This window comes from Danio aesculapii, chromosome 14 (assembly GCF_903798145.1).
Source record: "Danio aesculapii chromosome 14, fDanAes4.1, whole genome shotgun sequence".
In the NCBI taxonomy this organism is placed as follows: Eukaryota; Metazoa; Chordata; class Actinopteri; order Cypriniformes; family Danionidae; genus Danio; species Danio aesculapii.
The window spans coordinates 42,943,644-42,963,082 of NC_079448.1; the positions used below are offsets into that span (position 1 = coordinate 42,943,644).

Consider the following 19,439-nt stretch of genomic DNA (forward strand, 5'->3'; position numbering starts at 1 on the left):
TGAATCGTTTCTTGGCTATTCATTCATTCATTCATGTAGACGGCTTCTTTATCATGAAAAATTTTGCTCTCCCGTTATAATGTCATATTTGTCAAGCGTTTACTAAAATAATTACATATTCGTCATGTTTTCTCGGGGTTGTGGAAAGCAGACTTTTGCGTTCGTTACGGTACTAGCGTGGTTTTATAAAAGGTTAGCTGCTTTCACAAAACGGACAGCAGATGGCAGTGGAGCGCTATCATACGCCGAGCTTCCGCAAGACACTTCATCGAGGCACATCAATGTTTATGTGTTCAGTTTAGCGGTTGACTGATAAAAATAGTATTATTTACTGTAAGTACTCTATTTCATGCTAGCTATTATTATTATTAATAGTAAGCTCTGTATTGTTTCAAAAATGAATATTTATTAAGCAATTACTTCAACGATATTTGTGTTATATATGAGGCTAGCTTCGCATATGTAGCATTAGCCTGTAAGATTCTCACTGGATTTTGGTGAGTATTTTTATTAACAGTTTTGAATTGTACTACATTAGTAGTATTTTATCACTCGAAGACGAACACGTTTTTGAAATAATACTTTTATAATGTATTTAAACGCGTGTAGTCTTTTATATGCGGCTGTATACATGTATTATCTTCTATTTCTTTGCAGAACTAGGAGACAAAGATGACCTCAAAAGCAAAAGGTACAAATATGCACACATTCCCTTTTCTATTGACATTGGGGTATTACTGTGGTATTACCATCTTTTGAATTCGTAAAACGGTAATAAGTACCATGTAATAACAACTACATGCAAGTACCGTGGTACATGGTCGTGCTAACTTAATCATTTAGTACTTATGCTGTATTCATAAGTGTATGTATTAACATTTAATACAACCACTGAACTTTATCAGTTGTATTTTATTACAGTTTTTCTCAGTAGCTTTGGTGCATTTCTCAAAACACTATTTACATTTGCACAAAAGTTAATGCATTTCTCAAAACAATTAGTACAAATTGCAAAACCTTGTTGATAACCTGCAAAAGCTGACTCAAAATGGAGAGCTCATTCCTTAAAACCAAGTATTCACGCCAATGAAAGTGTCATCAAGATGAAAAGTCCTGACACCATTGTTTATGAACAAGATAGTTTCATTATTACAGTTTACTCTGTACATTTTTTCCAATGCAAAAAAGTCATATTTTGGTGACACTTCCTGAAAATGCTCAGGACAGCACTATATACTATTTGCACAGCCATTTGAAAACTACAGTAAAGTTAAACATCACTGCATTTAGTGAGGTATTAAGTGTACAAGACACTGAATATGTATGTTTTACCTTTTTACTGCATATGCTCTTTGCAGTTCTAATTTATTCACAGCATTGTGCAAAAGAATAAATACACCCTTATTTAAAACAAACATAAACTTCCTTTGGGTAGAGCTGTGCACAACTGTACAATATTGCAGTACATATTGGAACTAAACCTACAACATACAGTACCATAGGTCTGTAGATTATTCATGAAATTGTTCAATTTAGATGGCATTTTCAAAAAAAAAACATAAATTTTAATAAAATGTGCTTGACAGATTTTGACAACCAGTTCAACATTTTTGTATGTAATTAATTACCCAAGTTTTGAAATGAGGACTATTAGTTTTATATGGAATGACTATTCAGCATTCACACGTTTAGTTCATTTTGACTGACATGACATAAGCAAATGATAATGTTATAAACAGCAGAGAGTTGTATGAAAGCAATTGATGCATGTCCAGAAGCATTTGCAATTTGTGGGAAAGAATGAGAAACTGCTACTATGATGTGCACAAATGACTAATTGTTTTGATGCATTAACTGTTGTGCAAATGTAAATAGTGTTGTGAGAAATGCACCAAAGCTACTGAGAAAAACAGTAATAATTATTAACCAGTATGTAACATTTCATGATGTCTCTCTCACAGTGGGAAAGGTGGGCACCAAAAGCAAAGAAGATGCTCCTCATGAGCTGGAGAGTCAGTTTGTTTTACGGCTTCCTCAGGTCAGTTTGTGTCCTATAGAAATAAAAAAAGTTACTGAGCAAATGTACATAACTCCTACAACACTTTCATTAAAAAGGGTTTGAATACTTGTGTTCTTAATAGTGTTGTTTGTAGGCATAGGCCGGTATTAGATTCTGATAGTATAACTTTGGATAAAAATGTCACAGTTTGACGGTATTGTGATTACTGCTCTAAAACATATTCTTTTTAAATGTCTGGTAAAAACTTTTTTCCCCTTTGAACACAATCTATTTAAAACATTTCTAATATTTTGGAGCAGTAAACGTGTCAGGCTAAATAATTCAAATGATACTTTGACTTCTGCTGTCTTTATTATTTTCAAAAACATTGATCTCTTTACAAATTAAAACGGCATCTTTGTATGTCTTTTCTGCAGGAGATACTGTTGTCCTAAAAAAAACTCTTACATAAGGTATAGCACAAAATGTTGGCGGTTTTAAAACCTTGACTTTTTCAAACCATGGTACACCTTAAAAACAGTTATCGTCCCATGCCTAGTTGTTTGCCATCAACTATGCGTTTATGAGCAACTCGCATAGCTGTAAGGACAGCGTATTATTACAAAAGTTGCAAATAATTATACACAGACTTATAATAGGGCCCTACTTTATCAGACGTGTTAGCACCAACATGTTGCTATTTTCAGACCAACGCCACCCTAATTTTCCCATTTTCAGCCATGTTGTTTAAATAGCAAATTTATTTGTGCCACTTTGTGGACTAATGGGTGCTCCAGTCTAGAAAAGAGGTGTGTTAAATCGCATTGTTGGCGCGTTGCTATTTTGAGCAACCAAAATAGACCAACTAAAAGCAGGTCTAAAGTCCAGCGCAGAGCATACGCATTACTTAAAACACGCAGTATGTACAGCAATACACAAATATCTTTACAAATGAAAAAAAATTAAAGGTATAAAATATTACAAAAATTATTACTTTTTACATAAATTTAATAACCACTGCCTTCATGCCTCATCTCGGGGGGCTTTTTTTAGTTTATTCATGACAACTTGCTTTTGTATAATGTTATTATTAGTGTTAATAGTATTTATTATATGCATATTTATATTTGTTTTATTAAAAGCAAGTTTAGATTTGTAAACCTGTCAGGTTTTGCACCATATGGGCATAGGACGTGTGTTTGGATATAACTCAGTTTTTGACCAGGATTTGTTATTATTGTTCATTTATTCATTTGCTGGAAACTAGAACAAAATTTAGAAATAGTTTTAAACAAATCTTTGTGCTTAACAAGCAAAATTAATTATGTAGGCTAATCGATGTCAGTGCATACAATACTGTTTTTTCCTTATCCATGAAAGAGAAAGTAAAAGTAATGGCCGATTGGACGAGGCTCATTCTTCATCCTCGCGCTGCAGATGGTCTGTTTTCGCTAGTGAAGCGTTCAGGTTTTTCCACTTACAAAGTCCACCATGTAAATAGCAAATGTGCCATGGCGCAACAACTGAGTCTTAAAGGGAATGGGAGATGAGACTTTGATTGGTTTATTCTCAAAACACACTCGTAACTTATTAAGAGAATAAGCTCAATCCTGTTAGACCATGCGCCGCGGCACAGAGCCTATTTTTCCATCCTTAAAATAGCAAAAGTGGATTCGGACTTTGCGCCTAGATCGCTAAAATAGAGCCCATAGTGACAGTTTGTTGGTTATTCAAGTCAACTGTTGTTAAACTTGCATGAAGAAACTAAATTCTGCTGGTGCCCGTTGCTCTAATTAGTTGACATAGGTAAATTGTGCAGAGAGATAGCATGACAGGATCATAATGTTCAAATATCATTATGTGACACCACAGTGAATGTTCATTGTATTGTGTACAATGGCTGCCAACAGAACCAGACAAATGTTTTTTTAAGGATTGTTAGGGTGTTAAGAGGCATACACTGCTGTCCAAATGTTTAGGTTTATAAGATTTTATTGATCTATTGAAAAAATATAGAATTTCTGTAGTGACTTTAAAGTTTGTAGTGATCACAAGAATAAAATATGCTTAAGAAACTGAAATAAAACAAGCAAAAAAAAATAATAGTAAATACAGCCTCGGAAAAATAACTTAAATTTAATCTTATAGACCCTAAATGTTTGACCATAGCCTACTGTTCAATCTAAGAAAAACATAAGTTTGTAAAAGTAATTATATAGGTGGCGTAGTTGGTAGTGCTGTCGCCTCAAAAAGAGAAGGTCGCTGGTTCGAGCCCCTGCTGGGTCAGTTGGCATTTCTGTGTGGAGTTCTGTGCATGTACATCTGTGCATGTTCTTCCCGTGTTGCCGTGAGTTTCCTCTCTGGTTTCCCCCACATGTCCAAAATATGCGCTATAGGTGAATTGGGTTGGCTAAATAGTCCGTAGTATGTGTGTGAACGAGAGTGTATGGGTGATCCCTGATTAATAAAGGGACTAAGCTGAAAAGAATATGAATGAAAACTAATTATTTCAATAAATAGTACCTAGCTTTTTATGTTAGAGGAATCATTTCATTCAGTGGCATTATGCATTGTTTTTTTAGGAATACGCCTCTACGGTCAGGCGGATTGCCCAGTCTAGCAGCATGAATATGAAAGATAGACTTACAATAGAGTTGCATGGTAAGTACTGTATAGAGTTAAATTCATATGACCTTGCAGAAATTGAAAGTAGTACTGTCAGTTTACTTTATCATATATTATAATTTACACTTCATGATGTTGGAATCATTATGGAATTTGTTTTTATACGCCTAGCTGATGGACGCCATGGGATTGTTCGAGTGGATCGTGTTCCATTAGCATGTAAATTAGTGGATTTACCCTGCATCCTGGAGTCTTTAAAAACTGTTGACAAAAAGACCTTCTATAAGACAGCCGATATCTGTCAGGTAAGATCTCAGAAGAGCATGTTCTTTGAAGGATCTTATGGTGTTTCTTTTTCGCAGTAATGTGTAATACAGACAACTAATGCCAAGTTCAGACTGCACATGGATCGGCAACAGGGGGTTTCACTCTGCATGACTTTAAAATAGGAAGAATCGCAGACAAATTTTGTCTGCAAACTACATCTCACAACCAAACACACGCGGGAAGTGACATGGAAACAACGCCAAGCCAAATATTATATCTGTTATTAATATCTACATAATGAGAAAGAAGCCATAGTGGGGTAGAAGATGTACTTAGGTAATCGCCGATGTTATTTTCGATGAGAACACATTTCACAAGGCATGACTTGAATCGCCAACAGGTCCATATATTTAGCATGCTAAATATCTGACGGATGTCGGCGACTCATCTGCGATTGTCTTAGATCGCGTCTTTGATTGTTCACACTGTGTGATTGTTACTCATGTGAACGAGCACCGATTTACCTGTGTTTTCAGGAATTTGTCCGCGATTTCTCAAAACCTTTCCCAGAGTCTAAATCGGGGCTAAAGTCATGCAGTCTGAACTCAGCATAACTGATCTTCTGCACATCTACAAGACCATATTATTTATAAAGGAACAGTTCACCCAAAAATCATTTATTCACCCTTCGCTTGTCCAAAGCTGTTTGAGTTTCTTTTTTTGATTAACTCAGAAGAAGATATTCTGAAGAAAGCTGAAAACCTGTAGCCACTGACATCCATAGTATTTGTTTTTCATAGTATAAGTCAATGGTTACAGGTTATTTTCAGAATTCTTCGAAAATATCAAAAACAGAAGAAACAGGTTTGGAACTATTGTGACAGAACATAAATTTTCTCTTTAATTTCTCTGCCTTTGTTGTTTTAGATGCTGGTATGCACACTAGATGGAGATCTATACCCCCCTCTAGAGGAGCCCACGGGTACTGCTGACTCCAAAACCAAAAAGAAAGACAAGGATAAAGACAAGAAATTTGTTTGGAATCACGGCAGTAAGCAACTTCCTCTCCTGTACTGAAATATCATCATAATTGGTTTTAAGTAAATGCAGAGACAGGCTGTCGGTACTAAATGATCCAACCCTTTTAAAATCCAATTACATCTGTCTCCATCCAGTTACACTTCCTCTAAAGAACACAAGGAAGAGGCGGTTCAGGAAGACAGCGAAGAAGAAGGTAACTTCATTTGCTTTTCCTTAACTATGAGGTTTTTATTTCTGATGATTCTGCAATCCTTTATCAGCCCTAGATGGACTAAAATTGTTTGCTCTTGCGGGAAAAGAGAAACGAGTTAATGGTAAAAGCTAAGATTTACATATAAATAAAGCATTCCATCTTCATTTTCCGTAAAAGTATGCAGGAAAGGCTGCGCTTCTGATTGAAATGACAGCAGGCCTGTTAGCGGCAGGTTCTTCTCTCTGACTCCTGAATAAATCACCACTACATTCCAGCTTGCTATTGACTTGGCTTCTTTTTTTAATCGCTAATGTGTTCTCTGGCCTGCATCCAACCTCTACTGTTAGTACTGTGTGTGCATCTGAATGCATGCGTGCAGTTTTTCACAGCGTGTTCCTTGGGGGTAAATTTGAACCTGATTTATCCTGCAGTACATTGAGTCTCCTGATGTGGAAAAAGAGGTGAAGAGACTCTTGAGCACAGATGCAGAAGCCGTCAGCGTTCGTATCCTTTAATTCTTGCTTTTGTTTCCCCCACTGTCATGTTTTGTTGAAACCGTGTCACAACAAATCTACATGAAAATGTCATTACTAATGGATCGAGTTTTTGTTATACTTGGCTTTGCCACCAGGTGGCAGACTTGCTCACAAGTTAAACAGAATGATTGGGCAAGAAGCAGTCAGTTAAGCTCCGCATTACAGGAAAAAGGTGGCATGAGTCACATATAAATTTGTGTAGCTCAGCAGCAGTGATACAATACAGCAAAATGTGTTGGTGCCAAAGCTGAGAGGATGAAAACATAACAGGATTATTGAAATATGAACCTTGACCCTGAGGCCAGGATGGGAGGTGATTGCTGAAGATGAATCTAAAGAACCTGACAACAGCTTATCTCTTTCCAATCTGGAGTCTTCACCCGGAACCTCTGGACACAAGGGTCACGGCTCTTCAGGTAAATGTTGTGAATACAAATCTGACAGCTTTCAGAGTTCCCATGGGCCATGGAATATCATGAAATTTTGATTGCATGAAAAGTGAAAGTCAGGGGATTTATATGTCCAAGTCATATATCAGAGACTTTTGTTTGTGTATTTAAATTTTAGTTTCTGAAAATTAAAAATTTAATTTTTCTATACCAGTTTAGAAATATTACCATTTTTACCTCCAAATTTTCCTTTCATGCTTATCAACTTGCAGTCACAAGCAGTTTTGGGGGTAATGCATTACAAGTAATGCGAGTTATGTAATAAAATCACTAAGTAACGAGTAAAGTAACGCATTACTTAAAAAATAAAGTAATGATATTTGAGTCACTTAAAAAAATGTTGTTATGCACGTATCGTTTTTGTTGAATTAATTAGCTTTTAAAAAGTAAATTGCTGAATTAAAATTGAGATAAGAATGTGTTCATTATTTTAAACACATGGGAGAAAAGGAATTGTACTTGAAAATAGTTTGTACTTCACTAATAAGACAATAAGCACATAAGCAGCAAACACATTGCTTTAAACTTTCATTAATCTGTATATACGGCATGTAAAGCTCTGGGCTCAGGAGTTTCTCAGAAGATAACATTATCCTACATTATTAGTTTTCAGTGTGTTTTTTTAAAGATAAATAAAGGTGTAGGTTATACAGTGTGTTAAAAGAAGAGGAAAAAACCCTGCAAGTTCTGAAAGAGATCAAGCCTCACCCTGGTAAGGAAAAAAGTAATGCAAAAGTAACTCAAAAGTAAAGTAACGTATTAATTACCATAAAAAGTAAGTAATGCAACTAGTTACTTTTAAGGAGACTCAATATTGTAATGCATTACTTTCCAAAGTAACTTTCCCCAACACTGGTCACCAGACTGTATTTATTAATTAAGACTTAACCAAGAAATTTTTTAATCATTTTTTAAAGTAAGGAACTTTACCATTCTGCAACTTCATTTTTTTTTACCTCCAATTTATTCCTTTCATGCTCATCAACCGGCAGTCACTTAAGTCAGATGCAGTCACCAGACTGTACCTGTTAACTAAGCCATATATGTCAGGTTAATATAAAGTAAGACAATTGGCTTCAAAATGAGAGCTTAAAAGACTGGGTGTTAAAACGGAGACAACAGAAAAGCTAAATCAAAACTATATAAAACATTTATCTAGCTATCAAATATATGAGAGGAAGCACTTCACAGCCACATTCATAAGCTATGTTTCCCTCCAACTATACATTTTGGATATGTGCATAAAATCAGTCGGTTGATGGAAACGCCAAGATGTGCATAAATTTTGAAAATGCGCATAAAAAAAACATATGCGCATAACTGAGTAGGATAAACTTTTTACTCGGTAAGAAAAGATGCGCATAAACAGCGATGGAAACACTTTTACCGAACAAATTCCAGATTGCGCATTGAAAAAGGTCATGTGATTTTGTTATGAGAGATCATGTGATGAAAATGTGTGTGAATGAATAAACCAGCAGGCTGAGCACATTGTAAAATGTCTGAAATATTGTTTTGGTCATTCTAAAATGTCTCAACCGTTTCGGTTTTAATGTTATTGTATTATTAATTACCTCCAGAAATGTTGATAGCGTCTGTGCTCCGCATTTCATGCCTTTAAACGCCACCATGTGTTAATTGCGTGTCGGCATTGTCTTCTGTGGCACAAGTCATTTATTAAATAAGGAAAAGATTGACACAGCTTCTCCTACCGCAGTAAATTCTTTTTTTACACATCTTTTATGCGATAATCCAGTTTTGCACCTAAATTTAATTCGCATATTTGGATGGAAACATAGCCATAGTGGCTATTAAAGTCATGCAAAACAATTCTGAAGCTAAAACTATTTGAATGTTATTATTTTAAGACTATTTTTTCATAGAAGATTATTTTTATTATGTATTACTAATATTGAAGCACAATAGCCACCTGTTTTTCTGTTCTTTATACCCATATACAAAGTCTTCACGCATTTTTTTTCTCCCTAATTTAGTCCAACATGACGAGCTTCGCGAGATCTTCAATGACATCAGCAGCAGCAGCGAGGATGAGGACGAAGAGGGCGATCGACATGACGATGAAGATCTAAACATCATGGACACTGAAGATGACATGGTCAGGCAGCTCCACGAGAAACTGAACGAGTCGGACGGAGGCAGAGATGAGAATGACCGGAACAGTCAGATCGGTAGGATGGCGGCACACGGGTTGTCTGATCAATTACAGCGCATCCTCAGCAGCTCAGACCCAACCTAAAACCACAATTCAGTATCAGAGACAGGCAGACCGGCAAACAAACAACAGCCGACCTAGATTAGCATTTGAATGATGAGTCTGCTGCAGTATTTAGGTCAGATGGGTGTACCGGTTGTCTGCTGGTGTTTCTACCCATGCTGATGAGTGACAGACATGCCTGACCCTGGCATCAACTAGCCTTCAACGCCACACTGGCACTTAACCTGCAGAAATGAGCCATGCCGCTCAGAGCTGTGCTGTTGTTCACATAACTCTTCAAAGGAAAAGCTTTAGCTGCAGTGTTACCTTATTTAGTTTCATATCATTTTAAAGCCAGGTGCACACTGCGTGATTCGACTGTCATCGGAGACAAATTCTGCAGATCCTGACAGATTTCTCTGATCCGAAGCCAAAATCTGTATTATTTGTGGCACCGACAATGAAATTTTAACTCTGATGAAACTACAAGGTATATTCATTCATTCGTTTTTCCTTCGGCTTAATTCCTTATTTATCAGGGGTCACTACAGCCGAATGCACCGCCAACTATTCCAACATATGTTTTACGCAGCCGATGCCCTTCCAGCTGCAACCCAGTACTGGGAAAAACCCACACACTCTTATTTACACACACACTCATTTAATACAGCCAATTTCATTCATTCGATTTCTTTTTGGCTCAGGCCCTTTATTAATCTGGGGTCGCCACAGCGGGATGAACCGCCAATTTATCCAGCATATGTTTTACGCAGTGGATGCCCTTCCAGCTGCAACCCATCTCTGGGAATCATCCATACACGCTCATTCACACTCATACACTATGGACAATTTAGCCTACCCAAATTGCCAATTTGGACTGTGGGGGAAACCGGAGCACCCGGAGGAAACCCACGCGATAGCGGGGAGAACTACAGCCCATTTAGTTTATCCAGTTTACTTAAAGCACGTTTATAGCACATGTCTTTGGACTGTGGGGGAAACTGGAGCACCCAGAGGAAACCCACACGAAAACAAGGGGAGAACATGCAAACTCCGCACAGAAATAGGCTAGCCGGCACTCGAACCAGCGACCTTCTTGCTGTAAGGCGACAGTGCTAACCACTGAGCCACGGTGCTGTCCCTACAGGCTATAATGAACTATAAAAATGTGTCTCTTCTATTCAGATCTTGTCCAGTTGTGGATGTGTGTGTGTGTCACACTTAGGAATTAGTTTTGCATGTTCAGTTTTAAATGTTTTTTTTTTAAATGGCATTTTGGTTTGTTTTTTAAATGATGTTCGCCATGATGATCATTTTTGCAGTTTCCAGAAAATTGAACTCAGATTTTGACTAAAATTTGATATTTATTCAAGTGTAATGGTCTAAATTTTCAAGGGATTGTTAACCCAAAACTGTAAATTCTGTCATTTACTGGTCTCTTACTTGTTTCAAAAATGGTTGAATTTGTTTTTTCTGATGAACACAAAAGAGGATATTTTGAAGAAAGCTGGAAACCTGGAACCATTGACCTCCAAGATATTTGTTTTTCTTACTATGGAAGGCAATGGTTAGTTTTCCAGCTTTCTTCAAAATATATTCTGTAGTGTTCAACAAAAGAAATATATATCAACTTTGGTTTGGAACCACTCCAGGGTGAGTAAAGGCTGATTTATACTTCTGCATCAAGCGCACGCGTATGCTCCGGCGCAGCTTGCGCGTGGACGCATAGCCCCTGCCGTAGCCGACGCTGACATGCACCTCTCAAAAATGTTACTACACGTTGCAACGACACGTAGTGCAAGCTCTGTGATTGGTCAGCTTGGTAGTGCTGATGAGTGTGGGCGGAGGTGAGAGCCGCAAGCATTATGGAGTGAGTGTTTACAATTGTGGAGTCGCGTGTAGGATGTCCAGATGGAAACTTTTGTTATGTGTTAACCTAATGATTAAAGTTATTGCATGTCCGCCAATTCCTGCCTGAAAATGAGCAAGTTTGAGCATTAAAGGGAGCGTTCAGCAAAAACAAAACACCAGCGAAGAAACTTGACACAGAAGAACATAAACTGCTACTGCCAGCTAGTATTTTGGAAGTGTTTTTGCAGAGGAACACAACCAGCGAGCAGAAGTATAAATGCACGACTACGCACATTGCATGCGCCGTGGGTCACAACGATCACTCGACGCAGAAGTATAAACCAGGCTTAAAGTTTCGTTTTTGGGTCAACTATACCTTTAAGAATAATTTAAGTAGAACTATGACATAAAAACTATTTTTTTAAAAATCTACATTTTTAACCGCATCATAAACATGTTTAAATGTGTCATTGATGTCTAAAAAAATGCAGTCTTATTATGCTGAGTTCAGACAATTTTCAAAGTAGTTACGTGACAAATGTTTTCGCACTGCATGACTATCTAGGGTAGCATTCAGTTGCTGCTGTGTTTACACTGCAAGATGGATCGGCCACAGGGGTTTTCACAATGCATGACAATACAAAGAATCACTGACAACTTTGTCTCGGTCTGCAAACTATGTCCAAACACGTGAGAAGTGACATGGAAACAACACAAGGTCACTTAGTATATCTTTTGCTATTAACTACATAATGAAAATGTACTTATTTTGCTCACCTGGCTTTTAAGAGGAATTAGCAATTTCTCTTCATTTTTTTTTTTGGTTGTGGTATTGCTCAGATAATCCTGCCAAATTTCCACTAGTTTTTTTCCATTTCTTGGTTTCAAATACACCGAAAGTTCTTTTAACTTTTCCCCCAACCTTCATCAGATAACCATACTAGTGAATGCTGCCCTCTCATTGGCTGTAGGTAATCGCCAATGTTGCTTTCGATCAGAACACATTTCACACAGAATGATTTTGAATCACCAGCAGCTCCAGATATTCAGCAGGCCAAATATCTCACAGGTGTCAGCAACTCATTGGTGATTGTCTCAGATCGCGTCTTTGATAGTTCACACTGTGTGATTGTTACTCACTTGAACAAGCAATTTCTCAAAACTTGTTGGTGAGTCAAAATCGGGGCTATAATCATGCAGCCTGAACTCGGCATTATTGGATTTGAGAAATAGTAAATTAAATAAACTCGTCAGTTTTAAAATGGTTTAGATGTTACAATGCAAGTTATGTCCAAAGTCTCCAAGATTATGATAAATAATCAGTCAGTTCTTATCTATTATCCACAAAGCCATTTTCTCCATATCCTTGTGTGCAGTCCGTTCAGTGGAAATAACCTTTTCGAATTCTCGCTAAGGGTGCAGAATGTAAGAGGTGAGGTTCAGTATTTATGCAGCCCGAAGGGTTGCGCGGTTACAGTGTGAAGGATTCACAGATAATTGGAATCTTAGATTGCAAAAGCATTTGCAGATTAACAAGCTCTCAAAGGTAAAGGAGCTCAGCGTGACAGCAGAATCTATGACTGAACCGTGTGCATGTTCACTGCGGCTTGTGTGTAGAGCTTACAATTTCTGTTTGATCTACAGTAATGGAGTACCAGATGCAGATCAACAATTTGAAGGCCAAGCTCCAGGAAACACGTGCCCGCAAGAAGCAACAGGAGAAACTGATCATGGAGGTGGAAAATCAAGCCCTGAGGGTGAGTTTGACTTCCCTGCACTAAAATTCTAAAAGTCATCTTCTCTGGCACTCTGCATCATGTAAACACAATGTTTTGGTGACAGTTTTTGTGCAGAACAAACCTTTAAAATGGCCTTGAATAAATCTCAAGGAAGCAAGTTTTTGGCATCTTTTTAAGGCATAAATATTGCATTTTTGCCTTTAGCTGCTTTTATGTAACTCACAAGAAAAAGTGTCAAATTCATTGCTCTGGCAACCACTCCATCAGGACGATTTAGACCCTTTAAAACGGGGTCGAACATGTGGTTTAACAGTGTCACTTCGGTTGGATCGTGTGCACTATATTGGCTAAATTTGTCCTTGGTCATTACAGTCACAGTGGACACGGAAAGGTCATGCACATCTAAGCTCCATTCACAGGGTCGTAAATCAAATAGATCCGTGCCCAAGCAGTAAAATCATTCTCAAACCTCTAGCATCAAAACAGTGTACTGTCAGCTAGATGAAGTCTCTTTCTGTTTTCTTTTACAGGATCGCTTCCAGGGACTTTTGAATGGTATGAATCGTCAAGAGGAGCAAGAGATGGAACAGGTGAGCTTGATATGGAAATTTAAGATCAATGTATTCAGATTCAGAAGAAAATGAACCTTTTTTTTGTTAATCAAAAACATGCAGTAAAAGCAATGCAATCCAGTATCAAACAAATGGTTTCTGTGGTAGTGAATTAGAATCATGCAGCTCAGTTAATATAATCAGCACATGATTTTTAGAGTCTTTCATTTTAATGAATCTCCACAGATATCCATCTATTAAATAAACAGGAACTCATCTCCAGTGTTTAATTTTTAAAATGAATATCTTCAAAAAAGTATCAAGGCTCTCTGTGCAATTCAGAGCAGGAGATAAGGATTGCTTTATGTAACCAAAATGAACATTAAAACTTAAAGGAACACTCCACGATTTTTGCACATAGGCTCATTTTACAACTCCCCTACAATTAAACAGTTGAGCTTTACCAATTTTTGAATCCATTCAGCTGATTTCCTGGGCCCATTTTTTCAAAAGTAATCCAGTGGGATTTTGGATCACTTATTGGATCAAATCTTAAAAATGCGTATTTCAAAAGTAACTGGGATTTTGAATTAAGATCAGACCATGTAATCCAATCTTACGTTTGATTTAGATCAAACCTGCCCTTTGGGTTATTCAAAACTTTAAACTCAGATTGGGATTTATTTGATAAAAAAAAAAAAACTGGATTATCCGGATCTCATCAGAAGGGTGGATTCAGTTGTGATTTTAACCAAATAAACCAAATAAAATAAATGTTTTATTTTTGAAGGGCGTACTCACACTATGTACAGTTGCCTTGAAATGGGCCGAAGCACGCTTGTCCCCCCTCCCGTCTCCCCTGATGGCCCGCACTCGCATTGCATTCGCTCCTGAGCACGCTTACGTCATCGATGATGCGCTGTTCAGAAAGAAGTGCTCTCGCTCAGCACAGTGGAAATTTCTTTAGTTATATCATTTTAGTAATTTGGGATGCAGTGGCACGCAGTCAAATATTTCACTGAACAGATCAGCCACTTTTGACGCTCATAAACAATCATAAAGTCCTCCTGCTGCAGGAATTACGAGGTTTGCTGAAGGTGCAGCTGTCATGCAGTGAGGGGTTTGCGTCTTTAATAATCTACGACTGTTTGTGTTCATTGAACAGCAAGAATGATTAATAAACACATATGAAACAGTCCCTTAAAAGTCACGTCTCGTCTTCAGTTTTGGGCACAGGCGCGATTTGCACTCACACCACACTACTACTGTTCACTACTGAGCCCAAGTGAACTTCGCTCTGGCACACCTCTTCCAACTGGGCCAGGCCTGGCCAACTGAACCGTGCCTGAGCCTGATTCAGAGCACTCAACACTTCTCAAACGATCCGGGAAACGGGCCTGGGCACGGTTCGGATAGCATAGTGTGAGTACGCCCTAAGTGAATGATCACGAACTTAATGGTTACTGATGATAAATAAATTCCTTCATATTTGAAGCCTATATCAAGCATGTCACATGTAATGAGATATGGTAACCAACAACAACAAAACAATATCAAAGCAGTATTGTATTAGAACAAACTAAAATGAAATGTAAAATGTTTGTTGATTCCAGTGTTTCTGTTTCTTACCATTAAAACAAACAATGGCTGCTTGTGGCCACTGGTATTTTGCCTACCTGTTGTTCTTTACCAAGCCAGTAGGCTACACTGTTGGTTCCATTTAAGGTTCTGGTAAACTAAAATTAGATATATAAATTTGTTATTTGGATCACAGTGATGTTGTTTCTTCACAGTGATCCAATGTTCCTTTAAAAACTGTCATAAAGTAAGATAGACCACTTAATCTTGCATAGCAATACATGGGATTTCTAAATCTGGACCAATTTGATTCAGATTAATTTTTTTGAAAAACTGGGCCCAGTTCTGGAGGGAGCACTTTTAGCTTATCTTAGCATAAATCAGGGAATCAGTAGACCATAAGCATCTTTATTCAATTAAAAAAAAAAATCAATAATTTTCCAATTTAAAGCTTAGCACTTCTGTATTTACATTGTGTACTAAGACAATGACTAAAAAAATGCTATAAAACTCAGAAAAAAATGAAAAGTTGCTATATTCTAGGTTAGGGTTTCTTAAACTTTTCAGCCCGCAACCCTAAAATAGCTATGCCAGTGACTCATGACCCCTAATATCCTCTGAAGTGGTTATAAATATACAAACATTGGCTGCAAAAGTGCAGACACACCAATAGGTCCAAATCCATTCTTCATTTAATTTTGGAGAACATCACTCTGAGACCTTCCTCCATATTCAGCCGTGGCCTTTAGTTTTAATGTGTGAAAGTTTAACCTGATGCCAAAAAAATAAAAAATCAATCTGCTGCATCTGATATTATTGCTGTGTCTTTAATATAATGTAATCACCCCAGGGGTTACAATCAAATGGAAAAAAAATTAAAAGCTGAGGGCTTTTTATTGTCATGTTTTTTTTTTTTTTAAATATAAGTTTTAACCACATTTTTTTCTTCTCTAAGTTATGGATAAACTATGGTAATTCTAAAAGATTTATAAAAATTTTTGGAAATCACCAAGCGACCCCCCCCCCCCTCCCCTCATTCTCTCGCGACCCTCCGTGGGGGTGTCGACCCCCATTTTGGAAATGGTTCAAGGTCAATATGGCAAGGAACTATACTATACCCTGTACCATGGCTGCAGCAAGCACAATGATATTACGCAATCACTGAAAATAATCCCCAATTAGGTAACCACACTGTGTAATATCATTGCTAGAAAATAGCATTGTACACAATGCAAATACAGAAGAGTCAAACTTTAAATCTTTTTTGAGTGTGATGCTAATGGTCTAATCCAATTCAATGATTTATGCTAAGCTAAGATAAGCTAAAAGTGCTCCTGAAAGACATGGAGATCAGCTGAATATATTAAAAATGGTGATACTCAACTGTTAAACTCTAGAGGAGTTTAAAATGAGCCAATTTCCATCCAAAAATAAGTGTTACTTTAAACTGACGCCAAATGGATTAGATACAATATAGTGGTCCCTTGCTATAACGTGTTTCCTTGATTTTTTTTTTTTTTTTGTACAATTTCACATGCTTTTTTTAAAAGTGCATTGTGTTCTGCGTCCTGATCAGTGCATTGTGTTCTGCATCCTGATTGGCTGTAGATCATTGTCAATCAATCTCCTTCATGCTGTGTCTCCTGTACAGAATGTGTAGAATACGTTCAGCTTGCCAAATTTACAAAAATCTTTGATTTTTTTGACTCTGAAGTGCTGTACTGGGGTGGTTTTCCCAAACAAACAAAACTCCTGGCTGAACTACCATTGTACGGTGAATCGTTTGGGGAAATAACAATGTAGTGACGAGTGTTTTCCAAAACCCGTAGTTTCTCTGTCACAGATCTATCGTTTGAACCACTTTAGTTATAATGTAAAACGCTCATAATGATGCTCTAAACGGGGCGGTAACAACTTCTTTAGAGAAGAACCCCAAAATTCTTTGTGCAAATTTTATTGTTTTACACGCATTTAAAAAAATTACAATATTAGTTTTGGTAAAAACATGCACTCGTTTTCCATATTAACTGAAATATATGTAAATGGCACATATAGAGCCTATATACATGTTTCCTTTACAAATATTATTATTGAGAACATTACATATTCTATTCTAAAACATAAAATCACTTACAAAAGCTAACACGTATTCTAATATCATATATAAATCATATAAATAAATAAATAATGAGGCTATTTATTAAGAAATGAAATTTAATATTTATTATTTAGTAGGAAATGAAAAAAAAAACCTACTCTGTTAATAATAATAATGATGAGGATGATGATTATTACTGTTATTAAGTAGGATATTGTTTATTTAATTTTAATTTATTGTAAAAGTCTAGTTTTATAATTTGACACTTGCAAACCATTGCAGAAATGTTCTAACCAATGTCTAACCATGTCATATACAGTACAGATAAGCTACTTAATAAATAGCCTACTATAAATTAAAAGCATTAACATATGCTATGTTTTTTGTTTTTTTACAAGCTTTGGAGACGTAACATAAATCCTGTTTTTAAATAATAGGTCACCTATAGTTTTCGTCATGAGCCACAGCTGTGTTTAAAAGCACATCAATGTTTTCAAAGTGCAATGTGAAAGGAGCTCAATTGTAAACATAAAGATCGCTAAAATTGAACTGTAAAAATACCTTGAAAGCAAATTGCACCTAAGAGAAATGACTTTAATGTTAAAAAAAAAAAATTCAAGTTTAAATGTTAGAATGTTCTTAACGAATAGGGCATAGGGGGGATGACTGGGGATAGAACACAGCCCGGAACTATGTTTCTAACTACAGCTCTAGAGGTGTAGTTGCAAGCATAGAAGTTTGCGACACAGTTTGCGAATGTTCATTGGAACGATGGATTCGGGAAACGGCAAATAAATTAACTATGTTTGTAACGACACAACTTGCTATCTTAGATGGCTAACGATGGTTTTCGGAAACGCACCCCTGGATGTATGCAAATTTTTTCCCCAACAAACCCCATAATGCCGATGAAACATTCTGCACTGTCAAAGAAACCCATGGTAGCACCCAAAAGGCAGAGGAAGATGCTAACCATTGCACAAAAAGTTGGATTTCTGGACATGTTAAAGGAAGGTAGAAGTTACGCGAGAGTTTAAACGAGAGAAAAGTGTGAAAATGTTAATGCCTATTTGAGAAAATAGTGTAGTGGCGGATTTTACAGCCTTAAAACATCTATAATAATTGTAAAACATAAAGCAGACAACTTCACGGATTTCACCTATTGCAGTTATTTTTAGAACGTAACTCCCGCGATTAACAAGGGACCACTGTTTATACATTTCAAACACAAATGCACGTATGAGACTACAATGTATTTCCATTGAGCTTGACCATATGCAGTAGTGCCGAGTAAAAGTAGTAAACACGCATGCATGCTTTAACCACTTGGTTGCTATCTATTATTATTGACCATAACCCTCAGCCAATGTCATTTTCTCCTGTCACTGTTTGTTTACACCTTACCTGACAAATGGTCTAATGGGGAAATAAAAGTAGCAATGTTGGAGGTGTTGTTGAACATATTGCACTTAGCCTTCAATTATACCCCTACTGCTAGCCATCCATCAATGCTATTCTGTTCCAACAGCTGGCTTCCCTTCAAGAGCAGCTGGACTCGCTGATCGAGAAGTGATGCTCACCATTACCAAGATTCTGCAATACAAACACACTGACCAGAGGTGACTGCTGAATACGTACACACGTCTGACTTCTTGTATTAGCTGAATTTGAGTTGTCTAAATATGTGACTGGCCATCTGGCCTCATCATACAGTGGATTCGAAGGATCAATAATGCATTTGTACTTTCCTTTGACCTTTTTTAGTAACTTGTTCCAATAAATTCCCATTTGAAATAAAGTTGTGTGATGTTGGCGAGTTTCTGCTGTTCAGAAAGTCTGCAAATCTGTAAGCTTACTCCTATTACAGTGGTTAACAAACTGGAAAATCGTTCTGGAGAATTCTAGATCACTCTGTCTGCACTGAATTACACTAGCAAACTCTCTGTGGGATTACTGAACTCCATTGCCTTCCAGAATGATCTCGACTGTCTCCGTACTCTGAGTTCCGCTCTCTGGTCACCCATCCCTTCACTTCTTACAGGGGATTATATTGAAGATTCAGGGGGGTTGAAGGATTAGCCAAGGCAGATTAAAGTGGCTATCCTCAACCTGGTAATCCAGCCATCTGTCAGAGAGCAGACAGGCAGCATCGGGCTACAGGGTGTGATTTTTATTATTATATCATTATTTTTTTCCACTCTCCCTTAGCTTGCTAATTAACACAGCCAAAGACCATCTCTCACAAGGCTACAGGACATTAGGACTGATTCAATAAAAAAAACACTCCTCGGAAAAAG

At 37.1% G+C, this 19,439-nt stretch overlaps 1 protein-coding gene across 2 annotated transcripts; it reads left to right on the top strand.

Moving 5' to 3' along the window:
* Positions 1-233: 233 nt before the first annotated feature.
* On the top strand, positions 234-18,940 carry taf7 (TAF7 RNA polymerase II, TATA box binding protein (TBP)-associated factor). 2 transcript variants are annotated; one of them, XM_056472486.1, is made up of 13 exons: positions 234-333; positions 658-691; positions 1,962-2,038; positions 4,582-4,660; positions 4,796-4,929; positions 5,819-5,942; positions 6,067-6,125; positions 6,557-6,629; positions 6,967-7,077; positions 9,105-9,299; positions 12,821-12,933; positions 13,446-13,505; positions 18,671-18,940. In XM_056472486.1, the coding sequence occupies exons 2-13, from the start codon at positions 673-675 to the stop codon at positions 18,713-18,715; spliced, it is 1,089 nt and encodes a 362-aa protein (XP_056328461.1). In that variant the 5' UTR covers positions 234-333; positions 658-672; the 3' UTR covers positions 18,716-18,940. The 2 variants fall into 2 exon arrangements, with proteins under 2 accessions (XP_056328461.1, XP_056328462.1); XM_056472487.1 differs by lacking the exon at positions 234-333 and adding an exon at positions 371-497.
* The last annotated feature ends 499 nt before the right edge of the window (positions 18,941-19,439 follow it).

Bases quoted from the DNA above. Each gene is read 5' to 3' on its own strand.
- taf7 (XM_056472486.1), top strand. The intron at 5,943-6,066 runs GTAAGCAACTTC...GTCTCCATCCAG, and splicing joins ATTTGTTTGGAATCACGGCA to TTACACTTCCTCTAAAGAAC. The intron at 9,300-12,820 runs GTAGGATGGCGG...TTTGATCTACAG, and splicing joins TGACCGGAACAGTCAGATCG to TAATGGAGTACCAGATGCAG.